We start from the raw sequence: 20,350 nt of genomic DNA on the forward strand, positions 1-20,350 counted from the left end.
GGGTGATAGATAAATGAATACACAAATAAATAGAAAGTAAGATAGGAGATGAGCAGTTCTGATTCAGCTCAACATATCTGACTGTTGCAGTGAGAAAGATAGTGGTGAAGCTAGAGAGGAGGAAAGAGTCCAACTAGGCATTCATAGACTTGGAGAAAGCTTATGACAAGATTCCAAGGAAGCTGATTTGAGTAATTCTGCTTTGATTTGAAGTCCCTGAAATACTCTTAGCCTTAGTGCAGAGGAATGCACAAGGATCCAGTAACACAGTGTTTGGACTCACAGTGGAGGTTCTCAGTGAGAGTGGGGGTGCGTCGGGATGCAGCTTTGGGTCCACTGCTGTTGATGTTGGTGATGAACTGTATTAGCAAATAAGCTGTAGGGGACAGATCAACAATGCTGTTGCATGCAGGCAATGTAGCATTACATGCAGACTGTAAACAGGAACTTTAGCAAATGTTATGGAACTGGAATGTAAAACTTCAGGCACATGGGATAAAACTGAGTACAGACAAGTCAGATGTCATGTCAGCAAGTAAGGGAAATCAGGATAAGCTGAAAGCTGTGATAGAAGGGAAAACTATGGAACAGGTTAACAGCTTTAAGTATCTGGGAGGGGAGGTTGAGGAGAAGAAAGAAAAAGGTAAGTTCAAAGCTAGATAAAGAGGGGTTGCAGTTAACTAGCACAGAGTGTCAGGGCTAGTGTGTGACAGAAGAATGCCAAAGAAGCTGAAAAGTAAAGTCTACAAAACAGCAGTTGGAGCAGTACTTCTGTGTGGTACAGAAATCTGGGCATTCAAGGCAGAGCAGCTGTGGAAGCTAGAGGTAATGGAGATGAAGTGTTGGAGTCAGGTGGTAGTATGCACACTGTGGGATAGATGAAGAAATGATGACCTCCGTGAGGAAACCTAAGTAGCTGTAATTGCAGAAAATGTCAAAGAGAATAGGTTAGTGTCAGTCCTTGACGAGCCTGCTCTGCAAGGCCAAGGAACGTATTATCATGGAACTTATAAACAAAGACATTGGCAGCCTTCAGACACTGAACCCCACCCAGTTTGGGTTCATGAAGGGCCAATCTTGTCTCCTGAACCTGATTGACTTCTTTGAATCAGTCTCCAGAGCTGTGGACAAGGGTAAGGCGGTCCACACAGCTTATCTGGACTTTGCCACGGCCTTTGACACCATCCCCCACTCTGGAATCATAGATAGACTTCCTAAGCTGGGCATTAATCCCTACATCACTCGATGGGTTGCCAACTGACTTACTGACAGAACCCACACTAAAAGTAGCCGACTGCAAATCTAGGTCCAGACAAGTGACAAATGGAGTACCACAGGGTTCAGTCCTGGGACCGCTCTTGTTTGGCATCTACTTCTCTGAAGTACAGGCCAACACTAAGAGACTCTGGCTAACAAAGTTCACAGATGACTGCAAACTGGGAGCCATTATTGAATCCCCAAATGATATGGATACTGTACAAAAGGGCCTTACAGAAACAGATGCTTGATGCCAGAGCCAAGGGCTCAAGCTCAATGCCATGAAATGTATAGTTATCTCCTTTGGGGAAAAAAACATGTACCAGTGAATTACCACATAAGTGGCAGTACACTAAACACTGAAAGTGTGATAAGAGACTTAGGGACACAGGTGGACAGTGGTCTCACCTTCGATAACCACATTGCCGCAACAGTCAGGAAATCATTCTATGTGGCACACCTCATCACTAAGGGCTTTTCATGCAGAAAAAAGGAGGTCATTGTCCCACTGTACTCATCCCTCATTAGACCCATTATAGAATACAATGCCCCGTTTGGTATGTACCTCTCAAGACATCTGCAACAACTGGAAAAGCCGCAGAAGTACTTCACTAAAAGAATCACAGGCCTAAAGCAGATGCCTTACGCTGACCACCTTAAAAAACTCCAGCTCTACTCTATCACATATCGTCTATTCAGAGGCGATCTCTGCTTAACATACAAGGCCATGTCAAACCCAGAGCTGTTGGACATGCTACACTTAAAGAAATCCCAATCCCTCAGAACCACACACTCCAGGGATCTAAACCTTGTCATCACAATAAACAAAACATGCTGGAGGGATAGGTTCCTGACCCAGAGACTCCCCAGACTCTGGAATAGACTGCCCATACATGTCAAGCAGAGTGCCTCTTTGACCGTCTTTAAAAGGAACCTTGACGTTTGGATGGTAGAAAGGAAATTCACCCCAGGGATCATGTCAGTCGCCCTGCTAGACAGGGGTCCAGGGAAGTAAATAGTGTGGGAAGAAATAGCCAGGGAATTATTATGGCTAGGCTTGTATAGACCCTAGGGCCAATACCCTAGTACCAACCTATGAACCTATTTGGGCACATGTCCAGGAAAGCAGAAAATGATCTTGTGAAAGAAGATTTGAGAGAAGCAGGAAGAAGGCAAGAGAAAATGAGTTATATCCAGCAAATGGAATGCATGAGAGAAGACTTATGATAGACCGGCATGACTGTTAGGTAGGGCAGTTTCATTCAATCAAGAGAGATAATGACAGTTAGAGACATCACCAACTTCATGCAGAAAATAGGAAAGAAGGGAGGTTGATAATGATGTTGAAAGTAAAGGCCGTTCAGACCTATCTTCATGTAGACTTGTTTCAGTTTTAAAGCATGGTTATAAAGTGTTTATGAGTATACTTGCTAAGAGCATGGCAAGAGTGTTATCAAAATTAACAGATATGGATCGATGTGTTGTTGTGGAGGGGAGGTGAATATTTGGCAACATTAATAGAATGACTATGATCGCCATTCTGTTTGGGATTGGGAAGCAGAATGTAAGAAATTGCCACTACTATTAGCTGTAGATGTCATCAGCTATACCCAGCCAGAAGATATAGTAAATCTGCTGGATTTTAAATTTAGCTCAGATTTCACCTCCTCATCACCGCCGGTTATCCCTCAAGAAATACCCTCCATCATTTTTCTACCAGTCATCAAAAAAGAACAGGTTGCTACTGTGCTCTCTAAAGCTAAAAACACAGCTTCAATGGGTCCAAGCAATATCAAAAGATGCCTCTTAAATAACTTGAAACAGGACCTATCAGGCCCACAAGGATCTCTATTTGACCACAGCATCCAGACTGGCTTTATCCCTGTGGAGTGGAGGACAGCAACAGCCATCTCTCTGCATAAAGGGTGACCATCAACAGACCTAGGAAATTTCAGATCCATAAATGTAACTAGTCTTAGATGCAGGATCATGGAAAGAATAATCTTTGACTTGATGAATAACAACACTGGAAGCCTCCAAACATTGGACCCAACCCAGTTTGTCTTTGTCCAGGGCGGTCATGTCTGCTGAATCTGGTGGACTACTTTGAGAAAGTCACTGGGACCATGGAGAAGGGTAAAATATTGCATAATGGCTACATTGACCTAGCTGTGGCATTTGACACAATTGGGTATAAATCCCTACATCACCAAATGGCTTGTGGAGAGGACACATGTTAGGGTGGGAGAATCCAGATCAAACAAGAGGCCAGTTACTAGCGGTACACCACAGGGCTCAGTGCTGGGACCTCTCCTGTTCAGAATATACTTCTCTGAAGTCAAGGCTAATGTAAAAGTCCTTTGGCTATCTATGTTTGATGACGACTGGAAGTTGGGGGCAGTCATTGAATCCCCCAGTGATGTAGATATCCCTCAGAAGGGTCTGACTCAGAGAAATGATTGGTTCCAGAGCCAAGGCCTAAAACTAAATGCAAAAAATGCATAATCATACCCTTTGGGAAGTCAAATACCCTTACAATTTACAACATTAATAGCACACCCCTAAGAGTGGACTCAGAGGTGAGAGATCTACATACACAGATAGTAACCTGAACTTTCAAATGTCACTTTAATACAATGTCTATTCCTTTATTAAATTGAAACTCTAATTGATTAATTAATTAATTGTTTCTAATCAAATGGTATAAAAGTGTATTGCCATGGTGGAGTAAAATGTGATCCTTGAAGGCGAACTGCCGAGGTACCAGATCGTTGGAAGAATAAAGGAATTACTGGTGAAGTACTGGCTAATTGGTGTGTATTTTTAGTAACCTGAACTTTGACCGCCATGTGTCCACAGTGATGAGAAAGTCCTTCTGTGTGGCACAGCTTATAAGTAAAGGCATGGCATCCAGATCCAAGGAATTTATAGTCCCACTGTACTCTGCCCTCATAAGACTAATAATCAAGTACAGTGTATTTTTTGGCATGTACTTGACCAGGCAGTTGCAACAGTTGGAGCAGCCTCAGAGGTTCCTTACAAAAAATACAGGGTATAAACAACATGTCCTATGTGGATTGACTAAAAGCCCTATCCCTTTACTCTTGTCTCCTACCGACTATTAAGGGGTGATCTGTGCGTAACCCACAAGGCACTTTCAAATCCAGCCCTGATGGAACTGTTGCATATTGAAAGACAAACTGCACAAGGGCCACCCAATCTAAGGATGCAATCCTGGACTGTGACATGAACAAAACATGCTGGAGAGAGAGATGTGTCTCTGAGATTACCCCTTCTCTGGAACATCCTTCCACTTATGTAAAGCAGAGCCCTTCCTTGACCCTCTTCAAACACAATTTGGATCAGTGGATGGAGAATCATAAATTCACTCCTGAAGTGATGCCCATGGCCCTTATGGATAGGAGTATTCTGTAAAACACTCAAAGGCATAGGTACAAACCTAAGCCATCTTCTAGCCCTTAGAGATCGAAAATCAGGTAAAATGAGGGTAATAATAGCCTGCCTTGTAAGGCATCTTGAGCTGTTATCCTAGTAATCTCCTATGAACATATGAACCTGTGAATGTATTGGTGAATCTTGATGCAGAGTGAGCAATTGATATTGTTAGCTGGGATTTTATGATAAGGGCAATGGCAACATTTGTGTTCCATGATAAAATAATAGACATAATTACGAGGATATATGAAGGGCAGAAGGCAGTAATTAAGGTGGGTGGGTTTCTCTCTGATAGTATGTTTGATCAGGGGAACTAGGCAGAGGTGTCCTCTTTCACATTTATTTGCCTTATATTAAGAGCCATTGGCAGAGAAAATAATGGATTGACAAATTCAAGGGTATAGCGGATATGGTAATCAAGAGAAGTTAGCTTTTATTGCAGGTGATATTAGTTTGTACTTCATAAATCCGGAGACGGTATGTTATAGAACATTCAGTTTCAGTTTTTTGCAGGATATAAAATAAAAGGAAATAAAATAAATGCTATAGCCGTAAAGTATTTACCCACACATGGGTTGGTTCAGCCATACTCATATTTATGTAGACAAGATAAGTTGAAATATTTAGGTATATGATTTATAAAATGGTTCTTTTATGGCATTTAAGGATAAGTGTAAAAGGCAATGAGAAGCTGTTGATTATGGATATGGATAGCAAGATGTAATGTTTCTAGGCCCTTTAGTTTTATGTATATGTCTGACATATTTTTCATCCGTCAGAGAAGTTATGGATCATAACTAATAGAGCTGAAAGAATTTATTTGGGAGGGGAAGAGGGCAAGACCTAAGTGGGATAAATTATTTTTCCACATAGAGCAAGGTCATTTATAATTACCTAATTTGAATGGACACTTAAGGGTGCAGTGAAGACTCGTACACATAACACAAGCAGAAGGCTATAAATCAAAATGGCAAGGGATGATGATGAAATAGGGGAGTAGTTTGAAAAATAAGGTGAGAGCAAGATTTAATTGCAGGCCCTTAACGGGAATAACAACCATACAGAATATTATATTCATAATAAAGCAGAAATTATTCTAAGAACTAAGCCAACTTTAGAATGTAGAAAGGGTATTTTACCAATAGGAATGACTGCAAGCAGAGGTATAGAAAATGGGCAAAAGGGTGTGGAATTTAGGGGTGAAATTAGCAAAAGAACCAAGGTATTTAGAGCAAATAAGTAGAAGGGGATAGAGTAGGCATTAGATTCGCATGAGGCCAAGTTGACGTTTGGACTGCTGGTTAGAGACTGCCTTCCCTACAAGTGACTGACAGTAAGAGTATAGGCCAAGAGAGAGGATAGGGAAGTGCTAAGTGAAAGAACATCTCTGGTAGAGTTTAGAACACATGTTGATGTTAAAAAAAGGGATAATTAATAGGGCATATCAAAATTATTGCACATTAACTATGAAAGTCAATTAGATATCTTAAGAAAAGTTTGGGAAGAGAGAATGGAAAGGCAGTATTCAAAAGAGTAAAATAAGAGTATATATCTGTATGGCTCCCAAATATGCAACAACGTCCAGAAGGCTTAGAATTTTTTGCTGAGAAGTATTCGCATAGGAGTTTTATACCCCAAGCAGACTTCAAAGAATTTTTCCTCAGCTAGATGCAGATGCTAGAGATGTGATGGGACAGAGAGAGGTTATGAGGAACATGTTTTTGGAAATGTAATGAGTTGGCAGATTTTAAACATTCTTATTTACATTTGTTGACCGGGAGAGTCCGACTGGACACAGGTCCGTTTTCAGCAGAGGCCCAGTGAGAAAAGCTCCACATTATTATTTGCATTATACAGTTAAAAAAACTAGCATTTAAATATAGACATTAGTCCAGTTAAGGATACAAGACAAGAGGAAAACAGATGTAAAACAGCTGTAGAGCATAGTACAATTTTAAAATATGGTGACATATACTAAACATGGTTAAAATGTAGTTGAGATTCATCAGTGAGCAATTGAGACAAACTGTTTTGAGTTACATAACAGCCATTAGCAGTTGTTGCTACAAGAAGTTAGTATTATGTGGTATGTAGCTGGGAACATGAGTAGCCAAGCTTGCTAAGAGTAGGTTGTTGATAGGGGGCTGAGAGAGGTAGTGGGTGGGGGGAGTGAATGGTATTAGAGGGGGGGGGTTGCAAGGGCATATCTGGAAAGTTTTGAAGTGTGATTTTAGTAAGGATTTAAAGTGGGTGCAAGAAGTTACAGAGGTAATTGAGGATGGGAGGGAGTTCCAGAGTTTGGCTATAGTGCAGGAGAATAATGCTTCTCCAGAAGAGTTAATGGCTCTTGTGACCTGTAGGAGATTTTTGTGGCTGGATCTTAGTGGTCTCATGGTTATGTAGGGTTGGAGTAGATTCTGGAGGGATGGGACTTTTAGTGGTTGGTTTAGTAGTCTGTGGACGAGTGTGAGTTGGTACCATTGAAGGAGGTGGGGGAGCTCTAGCCAGCCCAGTTCTGCTAGTGAGAGGCAGTGGTGATTACGGTAGGAAGTCCCTGTGGCGAATTTGGTGATTTTGTTGTAGCAGGTTTCGAGCTTATTTAGATCACATTGTCTAAGGTTAGTAAATATTGGAGAGGCATAGAGAAGGATAGAGATGAGATGAGAATTTGCTACCAAAATTTTAGCTGCTTTAGTAAGTAGTTGCTGATTTCTATATAATGCTCCTGGTTTTTTGTGAACTTTTTTAATGGTCATGGAAATGTGAATGTCAAAGTTAAGTTTATTGTCTATTTCTACTCCTAGTAATTTGGTGTGTTCTGTAGGATGGATGGTGGTGTTGTCGTTTGCTGTGATGTTAAAGTGAGAGCTGTCTAGGGTAAGTTTGGTGGGTTGGAAGATTAGTAATTTTGTTTTGTTTGGGTTGAGTATTAGTTGGGCATCGGATAACCAAGTTTCAATAGAAGAAAATGCTTCCTGTGTGACTTTCTGCAGTTCTCGTAGGGAGTGGGCTGTTCAGATGATGGTTGAGTCATCTGCATATTGTATGAGTGTGCCATGTGTTGTGGCTGAGACTAGATTATTGGTGAAAATAGAGAAGAGTAGGGGTCCCAGGATGGACCCTTGGGAAACTCCTATGGGGACTGGTAGTTGGGGGGGGGGGGTAGGTTGTCCTGCCAAACAACTGCTTGTTGGCGGTCAGGTAATTCTGAAACCAGTTGATGACTGGTTGAGAGAAGGATAGGTTATTGAGAAGAGAGATGAGTTGTTTGTGTGGGACCATATCGAAAGCTTTAGAGAGGTCTAGGAAGGTAGCTAAGGAGAGATAACCTGCATTTTTATTTTGTAGGATAGTGTTAGAGAAAGAGAGTAAGGCAGTGGTGGTGCTATGGTTAGGTCGGAAACCATGTTGTGTGTTGGAGAGGAGGTTGTTATCAAGGAGGTGATCCGAGACTTGAGAATGAATGCATCTCTCTAGTATTTTGGAGAGTGGCGAGAGAATAGCTATGGGGCGGTAATTGGTTAGATCTGTGGAGGGGTCTCCTTTGTGTAGAGGAATTATGTGTGAGACTTTTCATAGTGTAGGAACATAACTTTCTGACCGAGATCTGTTAATCAAGAGTGATACTGGGTAGGCTAGAACGTCAGCTGCAAGTTGAATGTATTCACCTAGGAGGTTGTCTGCTGCTAATCTGGTGGTTTTAAGTTTAGTTAGTAGTATTTTTATTTTGGAGGTAGGAACAGGAGAGAAAGAGAAGCTAGATGGGAGATTGTTAGTTCTAGTTGATGGTGTGGGTTTATGGGGGGGGTTGTGTTGTCTAGCTAGTGATAGTACGGTTTGTGTGAAGTGATTGTTGAAAGAGGTAGCAATATTTTCGGAGGAGTAAGTTAAGTTAGGAGTGGGTGTACTTACTTTACCTGGGTGGAGGATGGAGTAGTTTATTGAGGACCAGTATTGTTTGGGGTTATGTTGGGAGGAGATAAGGGCAGACTGGTAGTATTGGATTTTGTCCTGTTTTATAAGCTTTTTGGTTCTATTGCATAGTTCTAGGAGTTTTTGCTTAGTAGAGGGGGTTTTGGTTTTGTACCAGTTGTCCCATGCTTTATCCCTGTTCCTCATTTCAGACTTGGTGTTTTTTTGTAGAAATGGAGATTGTTGGGCTCTAGTTCGGGAATGTCTTATGGGGGCGTGGTAATTAAGGATGCTTAGGAATGCTTTATTAAAGTAGTCAACTGCGTCATCTAGTTTGAGGCATTTTAGAGGTTGCCAGTTACAGTCTTTTAGGGATGAGCTGAATGAGAGAGGGTTGAAGTTAGTTTTTTTGCGTATTTGATGGTAGATGATGGGTTTTGCTTTATAAAGGTGTTTTCTTAGTAAGAAGGTTGGGGAGTGATCACTGAGGCTGTCAGATAAGCAGCCTGCTATATATGACTGGGGGCTCTTATTGACTAGTATCCAATCAAGGGTAGTGTGTTTGTTGGAATTATTTATCCTAGTAGGTGACTGGACTAGTTGGGTGAAGCCATGAAGATTTACATGATGGGTTGGGTGGTAGCTACAGCAGGATTGCCAGTCAGTGTTGAAGTCTCCTAGAATTAAAGTTTCTTGGGGTAGGTGGTGTGTAGTCCAGCTGAGGAGGTTTTCAAGTGGAGGGATGTTGTGGCCAGGTGGGAAGTAGCAACCTATTATGTTTAGGGTTTTATTTTGGTTTATTTTAAGGTTGGCATATATTATTTCTTCCTTACCTATTTGGGGAGCTGCTAACTTTAAGATCTGGATGTCTAGATGCTGCTTAAATATTATAGCTATACCACCTCCTTTTTTGTTTAGTCGGTCTACTCTTAGTATATTGTAACCAACATTAATAATGTGTGGTTTTAACCATGTTTCTGTAAGGATCACTACATCAGGGGAGTAGAAGTCTATGGTGGCATGGAATTCAAGCACCTTGTTGCATATACTTCTAATATTTGGGCTTATCAGAAGGAGTTTGGTTGGCTTTCTGTTGGCTGTGATTTGGGAGATGTGGTTTGTAGTCTGATTATGAGGGTAGGGGTTGGAGATAGTGGATTAGGATGGATGTCTCCACTGAGTGCTAGGTTGGATATGGATGAGATTATTAGTTTTATCAATTTCTGTATATGCTTGCTTATAAGGGAAGTTTTTTGATTGCGTTCTGTGGGCAATAGGTATGGTGGTAGGGTTATGTTAGGTTGAAGGGTTGTTTTTAGTTTAGGTACTGTGGTCTGTAGTCTATATAGAGGGTGGATTGGGAAGGTTGTTGACCTGATGAGAGAGTAATAGAGTAGAGTTGGGATATGAGTGGTGGTGTGTGTGGTGGTACAGTGGTAGTGGTTGAGTGCAGGAAGGGTGGAGGTTTGGTAAGATGTGATGTATGCAAGGAGTGTGCATGCAGTGACTATAGGTATGGTGTGCTTGTACATATTAGCTGAGTAGGGGGGATAGTAGTTAGACGTTGTAGGAGGAAGTATAGGTGTGGTGATTTTATAGGTTGAAGGGTGGGAGGGGTTACTGTTTGTAATAAAGGTAGGACCACTGGGGGTGGAAGGGAATTGGGGGAAGGGAGGGGAGCATAGCAGGCAACAATCCTGCTGTAGCTACCACCCAACCCATCATGTAAATCTTCATGGCTTCACCCAACTAGTCCAGTCAGGAAGGAAGACTGTCAGTAGGTTTATAGGTTATAATGAAAAGGGCTGGCCCTGATTAGGGTGCAATTGTTCTTGTGGGGAGGGGGAGGGTCAGAATAGACCAGAAAAGTGGTGGATAGCAATAGTATGATGAAAAGGGCTGGCCCTGATTTCACAGATATGCAAGTCTACAGAAACAATAAGAAAAGGCAGTAGTTACTCTGACTTGCTTGGTTTGCATACCTGTCTTATTGAAATAAAATAAGCCAGTTTTACCAAGGAGTTATGTGGAAATTAGGAAGACAAGAATTTATAAGAGAAAAGGTTTAGTAGAAGTAGAGAAACAGCAGAGCATACAAATAGTAGAGCATCTAAAGACAGATTGCAGTTAGAAGTACAGAATGGGGGGCAGCTAATGTTCTGAAACAATAGAAAATCAGTAGGTACTTTGGACTTACTTGTTTTGCATACTTTTATTTTGAAATAAAATAAACACTTGTAACCAGGAGTATGTGGGATTTAGAAAGACCACAAGTTATAGGAGAAAGGGTTTAGTAATACTAGAAAAACAGCATGGCTTTCAAATAGTTGAAACAGCTTGCAAAGGGAGACTGCTGTTAGAAAGTACAGTATGAGAAGGGGCAAACTAACGCCTGTGATGGAGTGCTTTACTTCAAAATATACATTAAACAAGGGCTAGCAATTAATTTTGTCTGGAGGATAAAACATACTTTTTGTATATTTTGAAAATAACACTCAATCCAAGGTTGTCTGGTTCTGTTAAAGAGCACTGCAGGCCAATAGATCGAACTTGGCTTGGTGGGGATCCAGGGAAAGTAGAATTAAAAGGAGAAGCTGGAAAGAAAAATAATCAATATTAATACAAAATACAGCAACTGTTAAGAAAAAAAAAACAAAGCTTTTAACAGAGGAGTGGAAAGAAAAGAAAAACTAGGTAATCTATACACAGATTATTTCTTTTATTTTCTTTTTTTAATACTTTTATTTAATTATCACTTGAGACATATACATACATAAACAGAAAGAAGAACAAACCATATTAACATATTTTACATTTTACATAGATATCATATCTGCTCTTTCTTTATAACTGTCATTAGTCCAACATTCCACAATTTGCTCAAATTCTACCTTCCCTTAAATCTCACCTCACTCCTCATTCTCCTAAACATTATTCTGCATGAATTGTCCTCACACTGTCATTTATTTCTACCTAATTTATTCTTTCCCTTTTCTAAAGATTCCTCTTCCAGTTCTTTTATTTATTTTATATCCTGTTCCAGTTCTTTTATTTATTTTATAATGTTCAATACTTCAAATACAGTTGGTTTAGACATTTATTTCTATTTTCTAGCAATTGCTTTTTCAGCAGCCAACAGAATGAAACTACTGTGTCGAATGTTTTTTCTGCATCAGGATTCAGTAAAAACAGTAGTATTTTCTTACATTCTACGTTCCTCTTGACATAGTTTTATTAATGTTGTCAAGTGTTTGCCTCCCATCTGCAAAACCACACTGATAAATGCCTGTCAATTTTAGCAAAACCTTTGGCATTCCCTTAGCCAGTATAGACACAAACACTTTATAATTACGGTTTAAAACTGAAATGGGTTTATATGAAGCTAGGTCTGATAGGTGCTTACTGTATTTGGGTAATACAGCCACCACAACTTTCTTCCTATTTGTTGGTACTTTCCTTCATTTTAAAATACTGTTTTTATTTTAAACACTTTTATTAAATGATCACTTAAGACTTAGATGAACATACAATAACAGAATGAAAGTAATCCATATTAACATTTTTCCATTTACATACATTATGCATCATATATCTTTTCTTTCCTTGTAACTGTCATCAGTCCAGTATTACATAAATTGCTGATTTCCCCCCTACACTTAAACCTCACCCCTCTTCCTCCTGACCATTATTCTGTATGTATTATGCCTACAGTTTCCATTTATTTTTATGTAATATGCTTCTTCTCTTTTGTAAACCATGTATCCCTTTTATAATATTTAATACTTCAAATCCAATTGATTTAGATTTTGATTTTCATTTTCTAGTAATTGCATTTTGTGGCAGCCAATAAAATTAAACTTGATAAAATGGGTGTTTCTTTGTTGAAGGTTGTGCGTTAGACCCGCCAAGCCAGCACGTAAAAATCTACTGCCAATCATTAGCGGACCGGAGTTCCGCTGTGGCGACCCCTAACCGGGAAAAGCCGAAGGACACAACAACAACAACAAAGCCTTACTATGTCTATACAATTCAGATCCCATGCCCCAGCTCAAAAGAACCATTTCTTTAGTTGCAGCCATTTGCTCACCCAATATTTCTGCTAGATTACTCTGTAGTGATTTTTTAAAAACTACCAGCTCATTACACTCCCATAGCATATGTTCCCAGTTACCTCTTTCTTCAACATCACACTTTCAACATTTGCTATCTACCTGAGGAAAAATTCTTTGAAGTCTGCTTAAGGTATAAAAGTACCCCTTTAAAAATATGGTTAAACAAAATCTTCCAGATATTTAGCACTTTCTTCCCTCCTAACTTCCAAACTTCCTTCAGATGGATTATATGTCACTGTTTTTCCTAGCTCCGCTTATCTTAATTATTAGCTGTTTAGCCTCATCTACCTCTTACAGTGGCATACTCAAGTCTTCCATAAATTTTTCTTATAACTCAAATAATTTCCACTAATCATTCCTTAAATTCCTCTTTAACAAGCAGTTGGGAAAGCACCATTGTCTCATTTTTATTTCATTACCCTGCATTTTTATCTTAATTTTTATCAGTGCATGATCTGAAGCAGTTATTTATGGACATTGAAGCTTTCCATCAAATGCACATGTTCCTGTGAAATATAATTTCTGTGTAGTCTAGCCCAGTTATTGTAACTTGGGGAATAATATGTAGATTCTGTCTGAGTTCCTAGTCCTGATTTCATGTCTTCCCTACCAAATATTTTCATAAAATTCTTAAGAAATCTACGCCCTTTTGTTATATTGTCCCTTCTGTGTTCCTCTGATACATACTCACTATTGCAAATCAAGTTCCAGTCCCCATATATAATATTGCCTGCCAAAAGCTTACTATTCCTCTCAAAAATTTTATTAAGCTTCTTAGTAGCAGTTTTTAGTGATTATAAATACATACCTGCATAATCTTCCTCCCTTGCCAGTAGCCTCTTACTACCACAAAACTACGATTATCTTTTTTTCGCTGTTCTGACACTATTGGAGTCCCTCTAGTAGTCAATATTGTTGCTGTCCTTTTCCTTTTTTCATGATAGCCCATTGAATATCCATCCTTAAAATACTTTTTTGTCATGTACACCTGCTCATTTCTTTCCTAATATGTTTTCTGCTGCATTGCTATTGACACTGTGCATTTCTTTAAAAAAGTCAGTATTTTTTCCTGTTAGTCTGTACTTGTAAGGCCAATTATATTCCAAGGTAATATGGATAGCATAGTCATTATGATAAAAAGCTGTTGGTCCCTCCTAATACACATGACAGTTTTGTGTGTGTGTGTGTCTGTGCATGTGTATTTCCAGCTTTTGTCATACATGCACACACTGTTTGGCAGGCTGATCTTTTATATAGTTCTTTCTTCTCATCTCTATTTGAAAAACCTTAAAAGAAAAACTGAGTACATTTTCAGAACACCCCATCCCCTGTTAACTCAGAACAAACACAAATATTTGTGTAGATCTTCAAACAATGAAGTTAAACCTTCCAGACAGGAACAATTTCACAAAATTTGATGGCTGCAACAGCAGGCATTACCTAATCTAAAATTAAGGTTACCAGTGCTAAACCACATATTACAGCATGTGTTCCCATTTACACAAATTGGTATCTGCCTTTTCTTATCTTTGTCACCCTCCCAGATGTGAAGAACAGATTGTATGCTTTCAGAAAACAATAACTTTTCACCCTGAGTTAAAACATACTGACCCTCTTTAAATAAAACTAAATTGTATACTGTGCTTTTAAATGTATTAAAGTATTCAGGCTGTTAGGGAGGCTGCTATCTATTATTTGTTTCCTGTAGTTTCCAACTACAAAATTTTGCATTTCTATCAGCAAAGAGGGCATAGAACTGTCAAGATTAATTGCTAGCACCTTCAGACAGCTCACCTCCATGTAAAAGTAGTCAGTAGTGTGAAGAAAAAGTTAACATTTCTGTATATGCGTAATTGAATCTTTTTAAGTTTCACTCAGAAGAGAATGTACAGCTGCCTTCTTCTCCAGACTTCTTGTTTCCCGCTAAGAACATTTTGTAATGGAAAAAGCATGATAAGATCTTTGCAGATGCAAGAAATGTGGCATATGTCCATCCTTATTACTTTTACAGTATTCATTACCTTTGAGATCTCCTGACAAGGATAGGCCAACATCTTGCCAGTACACCAAAGCCCTTTACATCCTCCCAGCATGGTACATCAGACGTATGCTTCCCACGCAGGCATAGGGTATAAAGGTGATGTATGCACACTCAATTTTTGGATCTTTTTTGCCGTCATTCCAAATGCCATGGTTGAACATAAGTCTGAATGCCTTTTGCTGAGGTGATTTCTACCAAGCCATTTACAGATAAGTACCCAGTTGGGCTTCCTTTTCTTTTTTCTCAGTGTTTACTGGGACTTCATGTCATCCAGGAAGGGAAGATGTCAGTATGGGAGGCAAATTCCTCATAAAGATTGTCACAAGAAGTGCCTGCTCTGTTTTAGCGCTATAACTTCTATGCAACCTGTATTAGCATTAAAGTGATATAGTTATTGCCAGTTAGGTAAGCCTCTCAGTTAGGTCAGCCAGCAGCCAACCCCCTCCCCCTAATCCTTTTTCTCTCTAAATTAACTGTACCTTTGGCCCAGACCTTCTTTATATCGAAGTAGTCTTCTCTTCCCCCTCCCTGGCCTGACACACTTTTAGGAGATCTATTTAACTGTAGTTCAGAGACTAACCACTATATCCTTTTCATTTGCTCTCCCCTATCTACTAACTCCCTCTCCAACTCAGTTCACTCTTTACTCCTCATACACACATACCACTGCAGCACCCTCAACATTTTTCTTATCTATTCTTACTTACCTGACTTATTCTGCATATTTTCTCCACTGATTGTCATCCTGACAAGCTACTCTGGTGTATTTCACGGTCCGTTCCCGCCCAATTTACACTCTTCCCTACTACCCTACTCCCCCCAGCTCACCCCCCCCCCTGCTACCCTGCCACACCCCCTATCAATCATACAATCCATCCCTAAGCACCCCCACTTCAATCAGTAAAGCATACACACTTCATCTAACTCCCCCTCAGATAAAAACCTCTCACCCAACTTTGACTACACCTTCTCTATAATTTCACCTCTTAAGTCCTACCCCTCCAAACACCACTACACACTCCTTAGCTATATGCCTTACCTTTTGCCATTTACTACTAGTACTCTTCTTCCTACCACCACTAACTCTACTACCTACTTAACCTCTCTTCTCCTTCCCTCCCCTCCTCTCCTCTACTCTCCAACCAAAAATCAAATAACCATACTATACATATCTACATCATCTTTCTTTTATTATTACTTATAAACTCAGTTCACCTAAATATCAAATACACGCACATCATGCATAAATATTACATTCACCCTAATCCTGGTCCAAACCCTCCCTACTCACCACAAGTAGCAACCACCAATACAACCCAACCCCTTCTCCAACCCTCAAAATCTCTCTCTCTCAATATAGCCCATCTCTAAACAAGTATTTGCAACTCTTCTAGATGTCCATCAGTTTGACATCTTCTTTTTAACAGAAACTGGCTGGCTTAAACACAATAAAAAAGATAATTATCCCCCCCATATATAGTATCTTTTTAGACCACACAACCAAAAAGGTGGTGGGGTAGCAATTCTCTACAAATCAGGGCTACAAAATTACTATCTAAATCCCAACCTACCTCAGATAATAATGCAGAAATAATTATCATTATTTCCAATTAACTTATCATTAATAAATCATTAAACATGTCTTGCCCCATCTGCTCCAGGTAAAAAAGTAAAAGTATACTAGATGACATACTAAACTGGTTTTCTTTTCTACCTCCCACAGGAAACCATTGAGGTAGGTGACTTTGACATGGAATTATTGTACCTAACCACTATCCACCACATCCACCCTTATCAACTATGGTTGGTTTAAACTCCCCTACCAGAAGAAATAAACTAAAAAATAATAAGAATCCTGGATTGGATTAAAACATAACAACAACACCAAAGCCCACATCAAAAATAACCCTCACAGATCCCCTCCCTCACCACTCTCTAATATATAAACAAACCTTACTATACCAATTAACATTAGAAACCACCCAATAAAAAAAATTTTTGACCCCCCCAATCTGTTCCAAACCAAAGCAAAGCAGTGTAAAAGGTCACTAAATCTCTCTCTCCCTATAAATGAAGCAGTTAATCACTGCAATAACACTTTCCTAGCTATCCTGGACCATCATGCCCCAATTCACTCTATAAGAATCAAAACCAAACCAGCTCCATGGCTCTCAAATCATACTAGGAAACTAATCCATAGCAGAAATAAATCTTGGGCAAAGTGGCATTCCACAAAGAATAGTTCCGATCATCAAACCTTTAGACGACTAAGAAATGTAACAAAAAAGCTATCCTACAGGATAAAAAGAACTTTTACATCCAATTACAACAATCATCCCTTAAACAACCACAACAATTTTGGACTACTATTAACACACTTCTGTCCCCAGGCAGAACAGTCACACCTAATCCATTAGGCTCCAACCGTGATTGCCCAACACAAACAGCAAATGACTTTAACTCTTTCTTTACTACCTCTATACTAAATCTAGCTAACCATTTAACCCTGACACCTCTAAACTCCACATTCCTAACTCCACTCCTCCCCCGTTATTCCACCTGGAACCTATACCCACTTCATATATCTGCTCCCTACTCCAGAAATTAAAACCTACTACCCCCTCAGCTGACAAACTACCAGCAGAATTCCTCCATATAGGAGCCAAAGCTATTGCCTACCCCATCTCCATATTAATCAATAGAACCATAAAAGAAGGCACTATACCATCAATCTGGAAAATCTCATACATTATTCTTCTTCACAAAGGTGGAAACTCCATTGAGTTCTCCAACTTTCGCCCCATAGCCCTACTCTCCCCTCTTGCTAAAATAATGGAGAAGTGTATCCACAAACAATTACTAAACCACCTACTCTTTCATGATCTCCTAGCTAACTGTCAGCATGGTTTCCAGCCATTTCATAGTACCACCACAGCCTTGTTATCCTTTACTAACTGTATCAACAAGAATCGCAATAAAAATATCCTTACCTCTGCTTTCTTTGTTGACCTATCAAACGCCTATGACATGGTTAATCACCAACTTCTCCTCCACCTATTGAAGTCCCTCTCTTGACACTCCTGCTATGAACTGGTTTACATCCTACCTCAAAAATAGACAACAGGCAGTTCTCTGGCAAAACCATCTTTCAGACCTCCTTCCCACCTCCCTAGGTGTCCCCCAGGGCTCCATATTAGGTCCTCTACTGTTTTCCATTTTCATAAACAACCTTCATCTTTCTACTCCACTCTCTACTTTTATGCAGATGACTCTTCTATCATCTGTTCAGGCTCATCCCAAATCGAACTTCATTCTCTCACACAAAAAGCTTTCAGCACAATAGAAGAATGGTTCTCTAACCATTGTCTTCTCCTTAACCCCCAAAAAACTAAACTTATGCACTTCACACCCTCCCACTTGTCTACCCCTCTTCATTTCACACTCATATCCAGCAATGGTACCCTCATTTCTCCAGACCCCACCACCAAACTCCTAGGAATTACTATTGATAACCACCTAAATTTTGACGCACACATAAATACTACAATAAAGTCTATTAACAGAAAACATGGATCCCTATATAGAATCAAACCTTTCCTTACTCTAGAAGCCAGAACCCACTTAATCTCTACCCTATTATATGCTTCCCCCATATATACCAATCTTTCCAAAAACAACCTCAACAAACTTTCTAAATCATACAACAATATAGCCAGATTTGCCAAAAACTCTCCATATAGGACTCATCACTGTCAATAGCTAGAACCCACTTAATCTCTACCCTATTATATGCTTCCCCCATATATACCAATCTTTCCAAAAACAACCTCAAAAAACTTTCTAAATCATATAACAATATAGCCAGATTTGCCAAAAACTCTCCATATAGGACTCATCACTGTCAGAACCTAAAACAACTAGGTGGGCTTGAACTCCCCCACCAACTACAATTTAACCAACTTATAATAGCTTACAAAGCCCTACATCAACCCAATAACACCCCAATTCTTTCCACCCTCATAATGCCATATAAGAACCTGAAGAATCTACGCTCCTCTAACAAAATGCTGATTCACACTACCCTATCAAAAAACTCAGCTGGTGACTCTCTGTTCTCTAACTCAGTTGGTAAAATATGGAATCTATTACCACATGACCTAACTACCCAGACTTCTCTCCCACTATTTAAAGCTAACCTAAGACTTTTCTTCACTAACCACTGGTTATGTTCTTGTAACAACCCTGACTAATTGTCTACCCTTAAACTATCTGTTACTCTCAAAACCATAATATATTTATCCATTATCCTGTTTCATACATCTCATTATAGACTAACCTTCTTACCTTTTTACTAATCTTGTGAGTCATGACTACTATTTGTCATGTTTGACTGTTTCTACTGTTTTTGAAAATTGTTAACTTTAGGATCTAACAATCTGTTAATGTTATTTTTATAATTTTGAATGTCATATTTTATATGATTTTATATATATATGTTTTTTCTGGAGCTTTTCTCCCCGGGCCTCTACTGAAAATGGACATGTATCCAGTTAGACTAGCCCGGTCAACAAATGTAAAATAAAGTAAAAAAAAATAAAATAAATATGCACAACCATACCCAGTGTACCATTTGTCAAGCCTTGCTCCAAAAACTCTTTGCAGCCATCTGTCTTTATTTTCCATCTGTTATGAGAGCTAATATCTTAAGCTTTTGTCCCAGGGTACCATGGCTGAATCCACCCACCTTGAGGTACAGCTTTTTCTTAAGAAGAAAAAAAATTCTTGGTCTGAATCTTCTGCTGTCAACTTCCACAGGATGTCTCTCTCGAGGTGGATGAAGATCCCAAAGAATGTGCAGTGCTGATGTCAATTTCTTCTACCATGACACTGTTGGAGGCTGGCATGTAACTGACTTCTCATAAGTCCTCAGAAGCTGTGCAAACATCTGCTACTAAAGTTGAGGAGAAACCATGGCAGATTACTTCTGAATTGCTTAGGGGGATTCCTCATTCTTTTTGGAAAGAGGTTACTGGTATCCTTACAGAGTCAAGGCACAGTTGTGAGCCTCCTGGGTTGGTCAAAGCTTACATCCCATTAAAAAAGTAACAGAAAACTAAACTTATACCTCCCATTGTTAAAGATCCCCATGAAGAATGGCAGGATTTTACCCAAGGTTTGTTCAATTCCTTGATGACCTTGAACCCCCCTCAGATGTTATCTGTTTCTGCATCTCATTGGTCTTAAACTCCAGTCAGAAGCACTAGGAAATCTGATTCCTTGGATGAGAAGTTGGATTTAAGAGCTGAATCCTTGGCCTATTCCTCCCAAATCACTTCAGTCCTAGACTATGGGTACAGGAAGAGAATTGCTTAAGTCCTGATTCTCCTTTTGAGGAGTTGTTCTTTGGGGACACTGTGCTACTAGGTTTCTGTCATCCAGATGAGGTATTATGAACTGTTCTAAATGGAATCTCCTAAAGCTTCTGATGTTACCCCTCCAAAACTACTGCTTAAGGTTCAGTTATGAGGAGGTACTCTTGGCTTCACCTAATGATATTAAGGTCAAGTTCCTA

At 39.5% G+C, this 20,350-nt stretch overlaps 1 protein-coding gene across 1 annotated transcript in view; it reads left to right on the top strand.

Moving 5' to 3' along the window:
• Positions 1-717: 717 nt before the first annotated feature.
• The window catches only part of INVS (inversin), a 3,016,309-nt gene continuing 2,996,676 nt past the window's right edge, over positions 718-20,350 (top strand). The window contains exon 1 of the mRNA XM_044065609.1: positions 718-825. Coding sequence (XP_043921544.1) covers positions 718-825 — 108 coding nt within the window. The remainder of the gene's footprint in view (positions 826-20,350) is intronic.

The sequence above is a fragment of the Protopterus annectens genome, chromosome 3.part0, assembly GCF_019279795.1.
Source record: "Protopterus annectens isolate FY-2018-M chromosome 3.part0, PAN1.0, whole genome shotgun sequence".
In the NCBI taxonomy this organism is placed as follows: Eukaryota; Metazoa; Chordata; order Ceratodontiformes; family Protopteridae; genus Protopterus; species Protopterus annectens.